This window comes from Humulus lupulus, chromosome 3, assembly GCF_963169125.1.
Source record: "Humulus lupulus chromosome 3, drHumLupu1.1, whole genome shotgun sequence".
Lineage (NCBI taxonomy): Eukaryota > Viridiplantae > Streptophyta > Magnoliopsida > Rosales > Cannabaceae > Humulus > Humulus lupulus.
The window spans coordinates 21,604,180-21,619,207 of record NC_084795.1 but is presented as its reverse complement, the minus strand read 5'-3'; the positions used below and the strand labels follow the sequence as shown (position 1 = coordinate 21,619,207).

At 40.9% G+C, this 15,028-nt stretch overlaps 2 protein-coding genes across 2 annotated transcripts; one reads left to right on the top strand and one right to left on the bottom strand.

Moving 5' to 3' along the window:
• The first annotated feature begins 1,745 nt into the window (after positions 1-1,745).
• On the top strand, positions 1,746-2,837 carry LOC133823769 (uncharacterized). The gene is made up of 2 exons (XM_062256619.1): positions 1,746-2,263; positions 2,486-2,837. Exons 1-2 carry the CDS (start codon positions 1,746-1,748, stop codon positions 2,835-2,837), a joined length of 870 nt encoding a protein of 289 aa, XP_062112603.1.
• A 960-nt stretch (positions 2,838-3,797) lies between these two features.
• On the bottom strand, positions 3,798-5,156 carry LOC133823768 (stemmadenine O-acetyltransferase-like). Its single transcript, XM_062256618.1, has one exon. It carries the CDS (start codon positions 5,154-5,156, stop codon positions 3,798-3,800), a length of 1,359 nt encoding a protein of 452 aa, XP_062112602.1.
• Between the last annotated feature and the right edge of the window lie 9,872 nt (positions 5,157-15,028).

Below are 15,028 nucleotides of genomic sequence, written 5' to 3'. Positions count from 1 at the left end.
GTACTAAATGAGTTTGAGGATGGGATGCCGGAGGCCTTGCCTAGTCAGCTGCCCCCTTGGCGTGGTGTGGACCACAAGATCGAGCTAGAAGCTGGCACCAAGCCACCCGCGATGTGTCCTTATCGGATGGCTCCGCCGGAGTTAGCCGAATTGTGTAGCCAGTTGAAGGAGTTGCTCGATGTTGGCTTAATCAGACCCTCTAAGGCACCCTTTGGGGTGCCTGTGCTGTTCCAAAAGAAGAAGGATGGGAGCCTTCGCATGTGCATCGACTATCGGGCACTTAACAAGATTACCATCAAGAATAAATACCCGATTCCGCTGATTGCGGACTTGTTCGACCAGTTGGGGATTGCTCGGTACTTTACAAAACTTGATCTTCGCTCCAGCTACTATCAAGTGAGGATTAAAGAAGGCGACGAGCCGAAGACCACTTGCGTGACTCGATATGGCTCATACGAATACTTGGTGATGCCCTTCGGTCTTACCAACGCCCCAGTGACGTTCTGCGCATTGATGAATAAGGTATTCCAAGATTACCTTGATAAATTCATTGTTGTGTATTTTGATGGTATAGTCATATATAGCAACAATCTGGAAGAGCACATTGACCACTTGAAGTTAGCTTTTGCCTTGTTGAGAGAAAATAACCTCTTTGTCAAAAGAGAAAAGTGCACCTTTGCAAGCAATGAAGTAATGTTCTTGGGTCACAAAATCAGAGACAAAATTCTGATGATGGATGGGACCAAAGTGTTGGCTATCCAAGATTGGGAACCCCCAAAGAAAGTCCCCGAACTAAGGTCCTTCCTTGGTTTGGTGAACTACTATCGACGATTCATTAAAAGCTACTCTGCCCGAGCAGCTAGCTTGACTGATATGCTCAAGAAAAACAAACCTTGGATATGGGACGCTGCTAGCCAAAGCGCGTTCGATGATTTGAAGGAAGCGATGGCTGTTGAACCTTTGCTGGTCCTGCCTGACTGCACAAAGCCCTTTGAGGTGCACACAGATGCATCCGAATTTGCTATAGGAGGAGTCTTAATGCAAAACGACAGACCAGTTGCCTTTGAAAGCCGCAAGCTCAATGAGACTGAGCAGCGGTACACGGTCTAGGAAAAGGAGATGACGGCTGTGATTCATTGTTTGAGAGTGTGGCACCATTATCTCCTCGGATCCTTCTTTGTTGTCATGACGGACAACATAGCCACAAGTTACTTTCAAACTCAGAAGAAGTTGAGCCCAAAGAAATCTCGGTGGCAAGACTTCCTTGCTGAGTTTCATTACTCATTAGAGTACAAACTGGGGAAAGTAAACGTTGTCGCAGATGCACTGAGCAGGAAAGCATCTCTTGCTGCACTCAGTCGACCGCTGAGTACTCTTGTGGCTAGGATAAAAGAAGGCTTGGCACATGATCCTTTGGCCAAAAGCTTGATTATTATGGTAAAGGAAGGGAAGACTTGGAAATTCTGGTTGAATGATGGGTTACTCTATGCTAAGAGTAACTGAATATATGTCCCCAAGTTTGCTAGTCTTCGAAGGAAGCTCATCAAGGAATGCCATGATTCCTTATGGGCTGGGCATCCAGGAATGAAGCGCACTCTAGCGCTCATTAAGGCGATTTACTACTGGCCTCAACTTCGGGACGATGTTGAAGCCTATGTTCGCACTTGTCTTATCTGCCAACAAGACAAGCCAGAACAGCGCGCGCTAGGCGGGTTGCTGGTCCCTTTGCCCATTCCTGAGAAACCATGGGAAAGTTTATCCATGGATTTCATTACTGGCTTTCCAAAGTCAGATGGTTGTGTGAGCATAATGGTGATCGATTCAGCAAGTACTCAACCTTTGTCCCGGCCCTGACCAATTGTACGGCAGAAGTAACAGCAAGGCTATTTCTAAAGAACATTGTGAAGTTTTGGGGGATACCCTCAAGTATCATAAGTGATAGAGATCCTCGTTTCACTGGGCGCTTTTGGACAGAGTTGTTTAAGCTCCTTGGTACTGACTTAAACTTCTCTACTTCGTTTCATCCTCAAACCGACGAACAGACTGAGAGGGTGAATTCTTTGGTTGAGTTATATCTGAGACACTATGTTAGTGCCAATCAGAAAAATTGGGCAAGTCTACTTGATGTTGCCCAGTTTTCATACAACCTACAACGAAGTGAGTCCACCAACAAAAGCCCCTTTGAGTTGGTCATGGGGATGCAACCTCAAACGCCTCGCGCCTTGGTCACAAGATATGATGGGCAAAGTCCCGCGGCGTTTAGGTTTGCGAAGAACTAGAGTGAACAAGCCGAGTTGGCTAGGGCTCACCTAATGAGAGCCCAAAAGCGGATGAAGAAGTGGGCGGATAAGAAGAGAAGGCAAGTCAAGTTCTAAGAGGGTGATTTGGTCTTGGTGAAGATGTTGCCACAACAGTTCAAAGCCTTGCGTAAATTCCACAAAGCTTTGGTACGGAAATATGAAGGCCCATTCCCGGTTCTCTAAAGGATAGGCCAAGTTGTTTACAAGCTTCAGCTACCTCCACAGTTGAAGATTCATCCAGTATTCCACGTGAGTATGCTAAAGCCTTATCATGGTGACGAAGAAGACCCTGAACGGGGAGTGTCCAAAAGAGCCCCTACGGCAATGACTACTTCTTATGATAAGGAAGTAGAGTGTGTGCTGGCCGATAGAGAAGTTCGGAAAAAGAGGATCCCCAGATACACTGAGTACTTGATTAAGTGGAAGAACTTGCCAGACGAAGAGGCAAGTTGGGAACCAGAGTCTCTACTTTGGCAATTTCGAGATCACATCCTACGTTACAAGGATGGTGATGCGACGGGGACGTCACGGACTTAAGTGGGGGAGGGTGCTACGTCCCGCGCATGGGACGCACGAACCGCGCATGGGACGCGCATGGGGCGTACAGGCGCGCAGCCTCGGCCTGCCTTCGACATGTCCGCGCCTGGCGGCCTAAGCGCGCTGGCGCTGCGTGAGTGGCCGACGGATGGAATGCGCGGCCCATGGGTGATCCGAATGTCCATGGGCGGTTTTTGGTAACTTAGCTTAGTTATATTCCTCCTCCTTAAGTAACTTAGCATAAAGGGTTTACTTCCTAATAGGCCGGCCATTTAAGTGATGGGACTTGTCCATATGCTTTTTGTAGATATTTAAAAGGGAATGAATGGTGGGAGGCTTGCCACTTGTCAGCCTAGGGTGCTCTCTAGTTTCCTATATAAAGGTTGAAGCCCTCACTTGTTTAGGGGCTGCCATTTACATTTCTCTATACTTGTAAACCTCATTTTTATCAATACAAAGCATGGATTCTTTGTACCTTGTTGCCTTGTTCTTTTCATTAGTTGCTACACTCTTTCTAAGTGGTTGTTATTAACCACTCTCAAAGACTGACTTTGCCGACGGACTGGTGAAGTGCCGCACTCCCTAACCACAGAGGGTTTGGAGCGTGTCACATAGCTCTCATACCATGAAATATAAGATAAATTGAGAGAAAATGGTTGTATTGAATATATTGCTCAAAACTATGTACAGTTACAGGGGAGAGTTTACTCAATAGGCAGTACAACGAGAGTAGGACAGCTGTATAACTAGGTAATATTTAACTAAAATAATTGTGTACATTAATAAGTAATTAGTGAATACTTATCAATAATATATTTTATTAGAAACCAAATTTTACAATTGGATAATGGAAACCAACTTATTTTATGGTACATAAAAATATAAACAAACCACACAAAAGAGTTCAAACAAATAATCTCATACATGGTTGATTAAACACATGACGATGTGATGATATTCTCACTCAATCTCACGAGACAAAAGAGAGAGGAACTCTTTATCAACTTCTAACTTGGCCATTTCTTCTGGACTGAAGCAAGCATAAGCCTCTATTTCACCTTTTTTATTGTCTAGAAAGCCAAATATGTTACCGAAACACCTGTCAGCAGAACTCACCCAAATTGGCTTTCCATATCCAAAGTCAGCATCATAAAGGGGAAACCTACACAAACTACTGAAGACAAGCCCAGCTGCTTCTCCTCTAACGAATCTCTCAGTACCTATCTTGAGCGATTCCAAGTACTCATCTGATTTCTCAACTTCTTGAAAATCATTCACAAACTTATTGTCGATCTTTCTTATCTCTTCTCCTATCACCCTAGCCAGCTCGTAATAGTTTTCATTATCTTCCTCAGTAGCAGTGTTACTACTACTTATAATGGATGAAGGGAATGTCAAGCTATTATGATAGTAGTTCCCAAAAGAGTTTTCCGGCAATGGCTTATCAAATTTGGGACGAATATTCACAGGATGAAAGATAGTAAATAATTTACTTTTAACATCTAAGCCAGTCGCCACCACATAACGACTATATAAGAAAGCAGATAATGCCTCAACACGAGAAAGCCGCCGCGGCCACTTTGGTTTTGCATGGTTTTCTCCTCTTGTTTTTTCCTCGTACATGGCTCTGAGAGCCTCAACTTTGCGAGAATCGAACACAAAAAACTTCGCTACGTTTGTGTTCTTCTTTGGGGGAACCATTGTTGGATCAAAATGACCAATATTCTTCGGTGGGAAAAGCGATGCAGAGAAAAACGTTGGTCTTACTACCTTATTCTCTTCACCGCGAGAAATGGTCATCCAGCTTTTTGTAAACTCTAGGGAAGATAAAGCGTCTGCAATTCGATGCGAAATGCAGACACCAATGGCGATTCCGCCACAAGGAAAAATGTTGAGCTGGACGCCGAAGGGTAACTGTGCGTATTCGTCAAGCGGAAATGGAAGGAGATCATTGAGTTCAACAAGCACAGGGTTCTTAAGAATGTCAGAGAGTTGCCTCTTCAGTACTCGAGCCTCAAAGAAGGGTGCTCCGTCGTCATGGCAGTCAACACAAAAGTCCTTGGTGAATCTTCCGGCAAGTGGGTAGTAAAGGGTTAAGGTTTTGGACAAAGATTTTTTGAGCTTGTCGGATAAGTCAGCGAAGATGTTGTTGTTGTCGTTGGACCCATTATTGATGTCGTTTGGTGAGTAGTAGTAGATGAAAGGACTATAGACTTGGGGTGATATTTGGTCAAGGAAAGAGAGTTGGTAGCGGCGCAGGTGCTCAGGGGTTGGAGAATAAGGTTTGACGATATCTTTAGAGGTTACTTCAACATTCATTTTTTTTCGTTTTTGAAAACTATTTAAGCTAGCTTTAAGGTGCTAAAACCAGGCGAAGAATGTGAATATATATATAGACTAAAAGAGTCAGTGTTATATTTGTGTATGAGGTTCTACTTATTATTACATAGTGTGTTATGAAAAAGATATGAGAACAATAAGGTCTAGAAGAAATGATCAAGAGCAAGAAGAAAAAACATACTTTCCCACTTGGAAATTGATAGATAATGCCTGGACGCGTTGAAATTAAAGATAGGCCAACCAAACGCATTAACCTTGTTTTGTGCTGAGGAACAATTCCACCCCTTACCTAACTCCACGTTTCCCTTTTTTCATAATGTTTTTCCTTGTGTATTGAGATATATAAGATTAGGACCCAAAATGTCTTTTCTCCTACCTGCATCCAATTTGAACCAACTCTAAACCATTTCCCCATAAGTTAGTGTTAGTTTGGTGGAGTTGTGATGTGTGGAAAAATAGTTGTAATTGTGCTGTGGGGGAAAAACAATGCAGTTGTACTGTGGGTAAAATTTTTTAGTATTCGGTAAATTACAGATTTTAGTGCTCTCAGCTGGAAAAGTTGTATAATTGTGCATATTTATTTTATCTTATTAAAACAAATACACATATTTAAATTAAATATATTTTTGATAATAAACTAATAAAGTGATTATAAATAAAAATATTATATTATATAATATATACTGTGTATATATTATAAGTAGTTGATGAAGATAAAATTTGAATTATAATGATCATGTAATTATAATCTAGTGATATAATCATAAATATGTAAACAAAATTCTCACTTTTTATGTCTTTAATTTTTTTTCTTCCTAAAACATCAAATTGATATATATTTATTTTCGATAAATTATAATTTAAAAATACTATCAGATTTAAAATTACTAAAACAAAAAGTAATATCTAATAAATATAAATTATAAAAATATTTTTTGAACAAAAAAAATATTTAAAAATTAAATATTATTTATTTTATTATAATATTAATTTATTTTAAGTAATATATAATTAATAAGTTTATTGCAAAAGTTTTTCAAAAACTTATTTTTAGAAATAACTAAAAGTTGAGTTACCAAACACCAATTCAGTCTCTCAAAAGTCTTTCCGGATATCCAACTGTCAACAATTTTTATGTAATCAATGAATTAATTAGGATGTGAATATTTAAATTAAATTATATCCATGTCTGTCTTAATCTCAACAACTTAATCGAACCAATATAATATGGATATTATTAAATAATTTCGAAGTTTTGTTGTATAAAATATTCTTTGCCCCTTTATTAAGGAAACATGTATAAAATTAAAATATAGTAATTGTAATTATTGCTTTCATTTCTTTAATTTTATATTGAGTCGCACTTACAGCAATACCTTTTTTCTCCTGTCTTTGCAGTTGAAAATTTTGTACGTATGAGATAATCAAGGTCACAGGATCTCCAGTCGAGATGGGCAGCTTGAAAACATGAATATATATTTGCTTCTTTATTAAATTAGTATATATAGTGCTTAGTAGTCTAAGTGAAATTCAATGAATAATAATGCAATTTATAGGCACATGCTTATGTCGATAAAATTTGATAATTAAATTACCTTAATAAATTTAAGGAAAAACACTATAGTATCCTAGCTAAAAACAAAACTTAACTTAAATTATGTAATTAAAAATATTGATGCCGTTTTTCGTCAACTTAAGAAAGAACAATTAAACAAGAATATACCAAAGAAAGTGAACAAAAAGAATGAAAACAAGATCTTTTTACGTGGTTTAGAAGTTAAAATCTCTCTAATCCACGAGTCTATGTTATTAGTTCTTTGGAGTTTTCTAGAAAATTTCAGAGAATAGTTGCCCAGAGTTTTCTCTCCAAATCTCAATATCTTGGTCCTTTACAAATGAAGTTTACATCTCTATTTATAGAGAAGGTTTCAAAATTGGTTCCCACATATTTCGAGAAGATATTTTGTAAATCAAATAATATAATGCCTATAAATGCATTATTTGCTACGTACGCGGTAATATCCCATAAAATGTGGGATTGAAAAACTAATTACATCATATTCCTTAAACATAGGGAATTTACAACAATAAGTACGTTCACACATAACCGACTAGCTTAGACACCAAATCCATGCGCCTTCGAGACCGTTTGCCTATTACGAGCTCGTCATCTCACTTCGCCTATGCTCCCAACAAGTAACCATTGACGAAGCCACCACCTTCGAGCTTACACCTCTCGAGCTCGGTCCATCTTGTCTGAGGGCAAGAGATGCATCAAGGAACTTATACAAGTGTTGAACCCTTACTTATTGTGAGTTGCGAGTTCACTTTATAAGCTTGAAACACCTTCAAGGCTACATACTGTTCGAGCTCACGAGGTCTCTGACTGGTGGACCACATAATGACCTTGCTTACTTCGAGTTCAAACCTTACGAACCTGAATTTTGAGATCAAGGTTTCCATCCTCGAAATCTGGGTGTAACATTTTTCTCCCTCAAAAGTATCAGTTCGAATCCTATGAGGAGGAAACTTTTGAACTGCCACTTTCAAAAATTCAGCTACCTATACCACAATCGAGTGTGGACACGCGTCAGCCATGGATTGCTTAATCAGAGTACTTGAGAACTTTTTCAACACGCCCATGTCCTTTCACGTTTCAACTTTTTGCCGCCATTATTACATTCGCACCTGATCGTCTGATCAAATACTAAATCTAGCCAAAGGCCCAGATTAGCTCGACCCTTGACCTCCTTTTTGGGACGCATATATATATAACTGTATCATCTTCCTCCTCTTCACTCTTATGTTTTAAATTTCAGAGAGAAAGGAAAAAACCAGAGCCGAAAATTCTTTTTTCCTCTTTGCATGTTCTCTAAACCAAGAAGACAAAACAACCTTGGCCTCTTCGTCTCCATGAAATCATTCTTGCAACCGCTCCTTCAGTCGTCGATTTCATTGTATCCACAAGCCTCTGCGTGTAAGTTTCTTATTCTTGACCCCATATGTTTATTATTTTTTTCTATGCATTTTTATATTTATGCTGCACCGTGAGCATATTTATAAGTTTTTCGCTAGTTTTGTAAGGATATTTGTAGCAATCAGTAATCTTAACCACATTGTTTAGTTGATACTGCATAAACCTTGGATTAAAAAATCTTGGATATCATGGGTTTCAAACCCAGATTTTAATGCAAAAAATGTAAATGTAGGTTTGTATTTTTTAGACTATGGGTAATGTATCGTGTAGACCAAGAAATGAGGTACTGAATTAGAGTTATAAATTGCACGTTTCCCAAAATTATCACCTTTTTAAGTAACTGTCAACTTTTTCCCTGAAAATTCGGTATTCTTAAAATGAATCCACTTTCCTTCCTTCACGTCAAATACACGCTCAAAGCCCGAACCTTACAATGGTTCGGGGCTTTTCCTCGAGTTCGGCCCGTTCTATCGAGATTTCAGTCTCGATCGAGCTTATTCCGTGATCTAAAGCCTTCGAGCTCGAATCACTTAAAATTTTACTTTGGTTTCTTGTATGTCTGGCCCTCACCCTTTTCTTTCTTACTAGATGTCGCAGAATTCTGAGAAACGGTGGGGGTCAGTGCTCACAATTCCTTATTTTCCAACAACTCCAAGTCTAGAATCACCCTTCATTCAAAACCAACGGCTAATTCGTGAGTATAAAGTGAGGAGCGAGCAAGAAGATATTCGAGCTCACTTTCGGCATCAAATCGATGAGGTTGAGGAAAGGAAAAGGAGGAAACTTCAGGTCGCAATCTATCCAGACCCAGACCCTGAACTCAGACCTATTCCTCTCGATCTCGCACTTAAAGTAACTGTTGCTTACAAGCTTGGTGATCTTACGTTCTCGCTGATGGAAGACTCGTCAAACTGTCGATCCACCTCGCAATCGGCTGCCATTCCTACCTTCAGGGAGGAATTCTTCAAGGCCGAGCACTATTGGAGCTTCGTTACTTCATTGGGACAAATCTTCGTCATCCTTGCTCGCCATGGCTTAGGACTATCCGACTCACTGAAGTGTCGAGCTCCTACTCCAAATGAATGGAGCTGCTACGCCCCGGGCGATGGTCACCCCAACAATAAACTTAAGCTCATGGCCTGGAGTCACGAGCATATGAAGGCATGGGCTCTATTGCCCTTGAAATCCTTGTATAAGGATTTTTTGGATTTTGTTGGGCTTGCGCCCTTCCAACTTCAAACCAATTCATACAAGGTCTTGTCAGCCCTAAGGTCACTGTACCACGAATTAAAGTGGGAAGGACCTTCGCCCAGAAATATCCTATATCTCTTTTGCCTGAAAAGCAACCCCTCCCAAGCTCGGGGAGGAGATGGCTTCTACTACTTGTCGAGCTATCCTAAGGAGAAGAAGATCTTTGAAGACGTGCCCAGCCATCCCCCCAACTTCATGTTGGCCTTCTTTTGGACAGATGGCCTAGCTCCTTCAAAATTCTATTTGTTCTAACGAATTCGTAAGTACATATCCCCCTTTCTTTTCTTGCTCGATTAATGTTTAGGCTCGAACTAATTGACATGTATCCTTTTCTTCAACCAACTATCATCGTCCCACTCCTATGGACACGATCGATGAGGGAGCACACGACAACCTTGCTCTAACTACCGTTTAGTAGGTGTTCTTTCTCTTATCTTCATCACGAAGATAAGCTTCGAGCCTGCGGCCTCCTGGAGCAGGATCAGTCGACGGATAACGTCGCTTACTGCAAATATACCATGTGGGAGCATGTACCACTCTCTACTGATAAGCTTCCTCCGAGGCAGAGGTCAACAAGCTCGAGGGTTCACTCCCCAGTTCATCGCCATAAGAGTCCATGCTCGGGAAATGAAGCAAACGATGAGGCTTCGAGCTCAAGTGATAGAGGTAAAGTCATCCTCAGGTCGGCCTTGTTGCCCTCATCCCTACTTAAACATAAACCCGACACCTTGATCCTATTCTCGGATTCCAGGGATAATTTCCATGTATGGTCTTGGGTAGACGAGAGGGTTCATAGATTTAATAGTTGGCTAGGGAAATACCAAACTATGTATAGTTTAAATGAAGTTTGGGATCAAACGACTATAGAGACCTTTCAAGTTTAACTTCCACATATAGGGAAGGGACTCCCCCAGCCTCCTCTGAAGATAGGGGGATTACTTGGTCACCGAGCTCTAGCTCGGGGGAGAGTTCCAGTTAGGTGTCTTGTCACTTGAATCTTTGTTTATTTTTTAGTATTTTGAGCTTGTAAACTAACGTAAGACTCATTTATGCAGGCGATATGGACTTTGACCTCGATAACATGCTCAATCGCCGTTCAGGAGCCAAACAAAGCAAACGCCTGAGGGAGTCACAAAAAATGGGGCGGCCAGCTAAGGTCCCAAAAAGGACTGTAATGCCCCAAATTCCTCGATGAGTTTAATGGCATGAATAGTAGGCCGGGAGGGCCATACTTGCTTAATTATGTTATTAGTTGATAAATGCATGTATATGTTGATTATATTATGATATGATGTGAAATGCATGCATGTCAGTCCATATCTCTTGTTACAGGGGTGTGATGATAATTTGGCCCGTTGAGGGCAATTTGTGTATTTGGGTGCATAACTTGATTGGTGAATGAGATTCCATTATTATGGAGATATATTCGAGCTATTTGTCATGAGACGGTTATTTTTAGTGGATTAGCGGTTTTACCATAATGGGGTCAATTTTGGGGTAATAGAAATGTTCATTTGATGATAAATTGGGAATATTTGAGATCAGGGTGAAATTTTGGAGGTTTTGACTATAATGTCCCCGGGGGTGTTTTAGGGACCCCGAGCATTAGGTTTTATTTGAGGTTACTTAAGTTTGAATTAGCTTATCAGATAGAACATACGATAAGAAAACCTTCTGTTCTCCCTTTTCAAAGTTCGTTTTACCGTTTAAGCCTTTTTGACGAAATCTTGAGTTCTATGAGTTGGAATCGAGTGAGGATCGAGGCATAGCGATCCTAGGGAAGATTAGAAGCTTCTTAACCTAAGGATTCGACGGAAAACAACCCAATTAAAGGTAATCGAAGTTTAATTTTTGAGTTTTTCCGAGTTTCTAAGCTTTGAATTGATTTTGTGAATTGTTGAGTTTTCGGTTCGTTCGAGCCTTGGGTTTTGAGGGTTTTGATGTATGGGGAAGCTTGGGAACTTTGTCTTGATGATTGGGGAATGTTTAGGGATGATTTTGGAGGCTTTGGAGTGTTAGAAACGCGGTTGGGAATGGCCCAGGGTGGAGCGCTGCGACCCTGTTCTTGAGGTGCCGCGGCCCTTCTTTGAAGAAGCAGGTGGGGAGCTTGTGCTCACTGGGTGCCGCGGCCCTAGCCTCTGGGAACCCTGGGGGCCACAGCCCAAGGTGCTAGGGCCGCAGCCCTTGCCCTGTTTTTGCCCCGTTTGCTCGTTTTGACCCCGGAAACCTAGTTTTAGGCCTCGGGAGTGTCCTTGCTACTTGGATTAGTTTGGATTGATCTCTTGGAGGTTAAATAATGGTTTGAGACCCTTGATTATCTTTATTATTAATGGTATCCCAAATGTGTTGTGATTAGGTAACCGCTAAAGGACTAAAAGCTAAACCGTTCTCAAAGGTCGTTCTTTTGTTCATTCTAGCTCGAATCAAAGGTAAGAAAACTGCACCCCAAGTGTGACATGCATGGATATTTGTGAGGCATGTTGGTTGTGTAATATGGACATGGATTGAACATGGAATGCTTAGTGTATGTTGTTCACTTGAGCATAGCACTGACTAATTAGTCAGGTTTGGCAAAGGTGTTAGTGTCAGCTGTGAAGCTGTGACTTATTAGTCAAGTTCGGCGGTGGTACTGGGCACTGGTCACGTTGCACTGACTTGTCATTCAGAATTGGCAAAGGTGTTAGTGTCAGCTGTGAAGCTGTGACTTATTAGTCATGTTCGGCGGTGATACTGAGCACTGGTCACTTAGCGCTGACTTATTAGTCAAGGATGGACTTAGCGTGGTTCACGCAAGCCAACAGAGATTGGATCTAATCGACTATTAGCATTGAATGACTCAAGGAGCATTAATGCCTGACCGACCCTGAGGGTCGATGAACAAACAGAGCTTGGAGGCTGGTGGCTTACTTAGCAGCCACTCTCCCGCTAGAGAAGAGAGCTTGGAGGCTAGTGGCTTACCTAACATCCACTCTCCCGCTAGATTCACGTGTTGTACATTCGCTTGTTGAAAGCTTTATGTTCAGTATGATTATAATGATAATCATTTGATAATGTTTGTGAGAAGTGTTATGTTTTCTTGCTGGGCTTTGGCTCATGGGTGCTATGTGGTGCAGGTAAAGGGAAAGAAAAGCTCACCTAGCCTTGAGTGGAGAGCTGATGTGGTGTTGTGTACATATGCGGCCGCTTGACCACCACGGCTAAGGAGTTCTTAGAGGAACTAGGGGGTTTACCCTATTTTTGCCGCTTAGGTCGGCGGGACTGTAAATTTAAACCTGTAATGACCATTTTGTACTGAGAACCACTTGTAAATGTTTTGTTTAGCTCTGCAGAGCAGTTTGTAATAAAATCTCCATTTCCTTTTTATTGGTTTTATACCTTAACCCGTTAATTACACTTAGAGCACGTTTTTGACCAAAGGACTCAGGCAACGAGTCAAATTTCCGGTCCACCATTCACCATAATTGTTCTGGGGTAGCCAGGAATTTACAGGACTGAGGTGACTCCTCCTCCTCTGGGTCCCCAAGGCCCGAGCCATGTTGTGACCACAAACGCCTAGGTCGGGGTACCTGCCAAAGTCGCTCTTCCTCTGCCTCCTGCCATTCAACCCTCCCAGGAAACCACGTCAACTCCTAAGAAGCCAATTCCATCTTGTGAGCGCCTTCTATCGATTTTGACTCACTCTAGTGAGTATGTTATTGACAACGTCGCAGGAACACATGGAGCCACCCTTGGCTCAGATGTCCTGTCTCAGGTAGGCCAAAGCTTCAGTAACTTCAAAGCTCCCCATTGGTAGTTCCTGAACAACTGCCGAGATACCAATACCCTTTACGACAAGGGTAGCGAGCTTATCTCCTCGGTAATTCACTTTTCTTACTTTGGCATGTCTGTTTGAGCTTATTTAGTATATGCTCTGACCCAATTTGTTTGTGTATAGGCCTTTGCTGCATTTGCTCAGCTGAATTACAAGCTAAACAATGAGGTTCATTCGAGCATGTCTTATGCTCAGGAGTCGAAGAATCTCCAGCTCAAGCTCGCTGAAGAGCTTAAGGCTACCAAGTCAAAGCTGGAGGTCGAGCTCGAAGAGAAGAACTCGAGAATCAAAGAGCTTGAGGAGGAGAACTCAAGAGTCAAGGAGCTTGAAAAGTTAAATGCTAAGCTTGAGGAGGAGAAAAAGGCTATCTTCGACATAGTGGAGGGTGAAAAGGCTCACCTCCTTGAAGAATTCAAGCAAAAGAAGGATCGCACAGTGGACATGGCCGTGTACAAGATCTGGGCCAAAAATGCCAACCTTGATACAAGCTTCTTGGATACTCTTAAGGACGAGTTCTTGGCAAGGTGGCAAGCTCGATTGGAGGCAGAGGATGCTAGGGAGGAGGCTGAAAAGGCTAGGGAGAAGTTGAATGCCACCGAGGGGGATGCTCCTACTTCCTAGAAGCGAGATCATTGGCTGCGTCCCATTAATAATTTTGTAACTTTTCTTTTTTTATGTTTTTTTATGCCCCTGGGGCTAAAACAATTTACAACTCGTGTAAGAGATATTTTTGTTTACTCAAACTTTCACATTTGATATCTTTAATTTTATGCTCGGCTTTTACATTAATATTTTTGCTCCACATTTCTAGGTCGAAATATTTTTAGCATTTTATATTAATTGTTTCCCTTTATGTTTGTTTATACATACAAACATCTGTTGGATTTAAACTCGAGTTCCAATGTATTCATGCATGGTATGCTCGATGTATCCATTTCCGATCTCGTTATTTGTCAAGGTCGGACCTTACTTTTACCATGCACTCGAAAGTACTCATATGGCATGTAAGATAGGTAGTTTAGTTATATCTTGATTTTCTAGTCACTTGTCCTCTTCCTCGAGTTGCTCCTTAAGGTTATGAGGTTGAAAATATCTTTTTGCAAAATATTCCAGCCTCAATCTCGACTTAGCTCGAAGTAGATTTATTTATGTTCCAACTTTCGTCGATTAGTTTTAGATGGTTTATTCCAAACCTATTTAGGTCGTGTTTGGTTTGTAATCCTTGTCGGGTTAATGATCCAGACTTTTTTGCTAGTTTTTGTGTATACAAATATTTTCATGTTGGGTTAACTATCCTGACATTTTTATTTTATGTTATTTATTTTTTAAAACTTATGGTATTATTTTATACCTCTGATGCCCCCTTAATATCCTATGAGTGTGACCATAGGTTATTGAATTAAGAGAGTTTGCAAAAAATACAACATTTAATAAAGAAAATGACTTTTGATCAAAATCGAACATTTTATTAATAAAAATTCTGTAAAAACAAACATGCTTGGTTACAATGAAACATCATTCCTATACTATTGATAGTACAGTCGTAGATGTTCGCCATTCCAAGCTCGTGGTACAAATTCTCCATTTAATCTGGCCAATTTATATACTCCAGCTCGAATAATGGACTCGATTTGGTAAGGTCCTTCCCAGTTAGGCCCGAGTACTCTAGAAAACGGGTCCATTGTAGCTAGGAATACACATCTTAATACTAAGTTTCCCAATCCAAAATTTATTTCCCAAACATTTTTATTGAAGTATCGGGTAGCTCGCTGCTGGTATGCTGCATTCTTTAGTTGAGCTTCATCTCGCCTT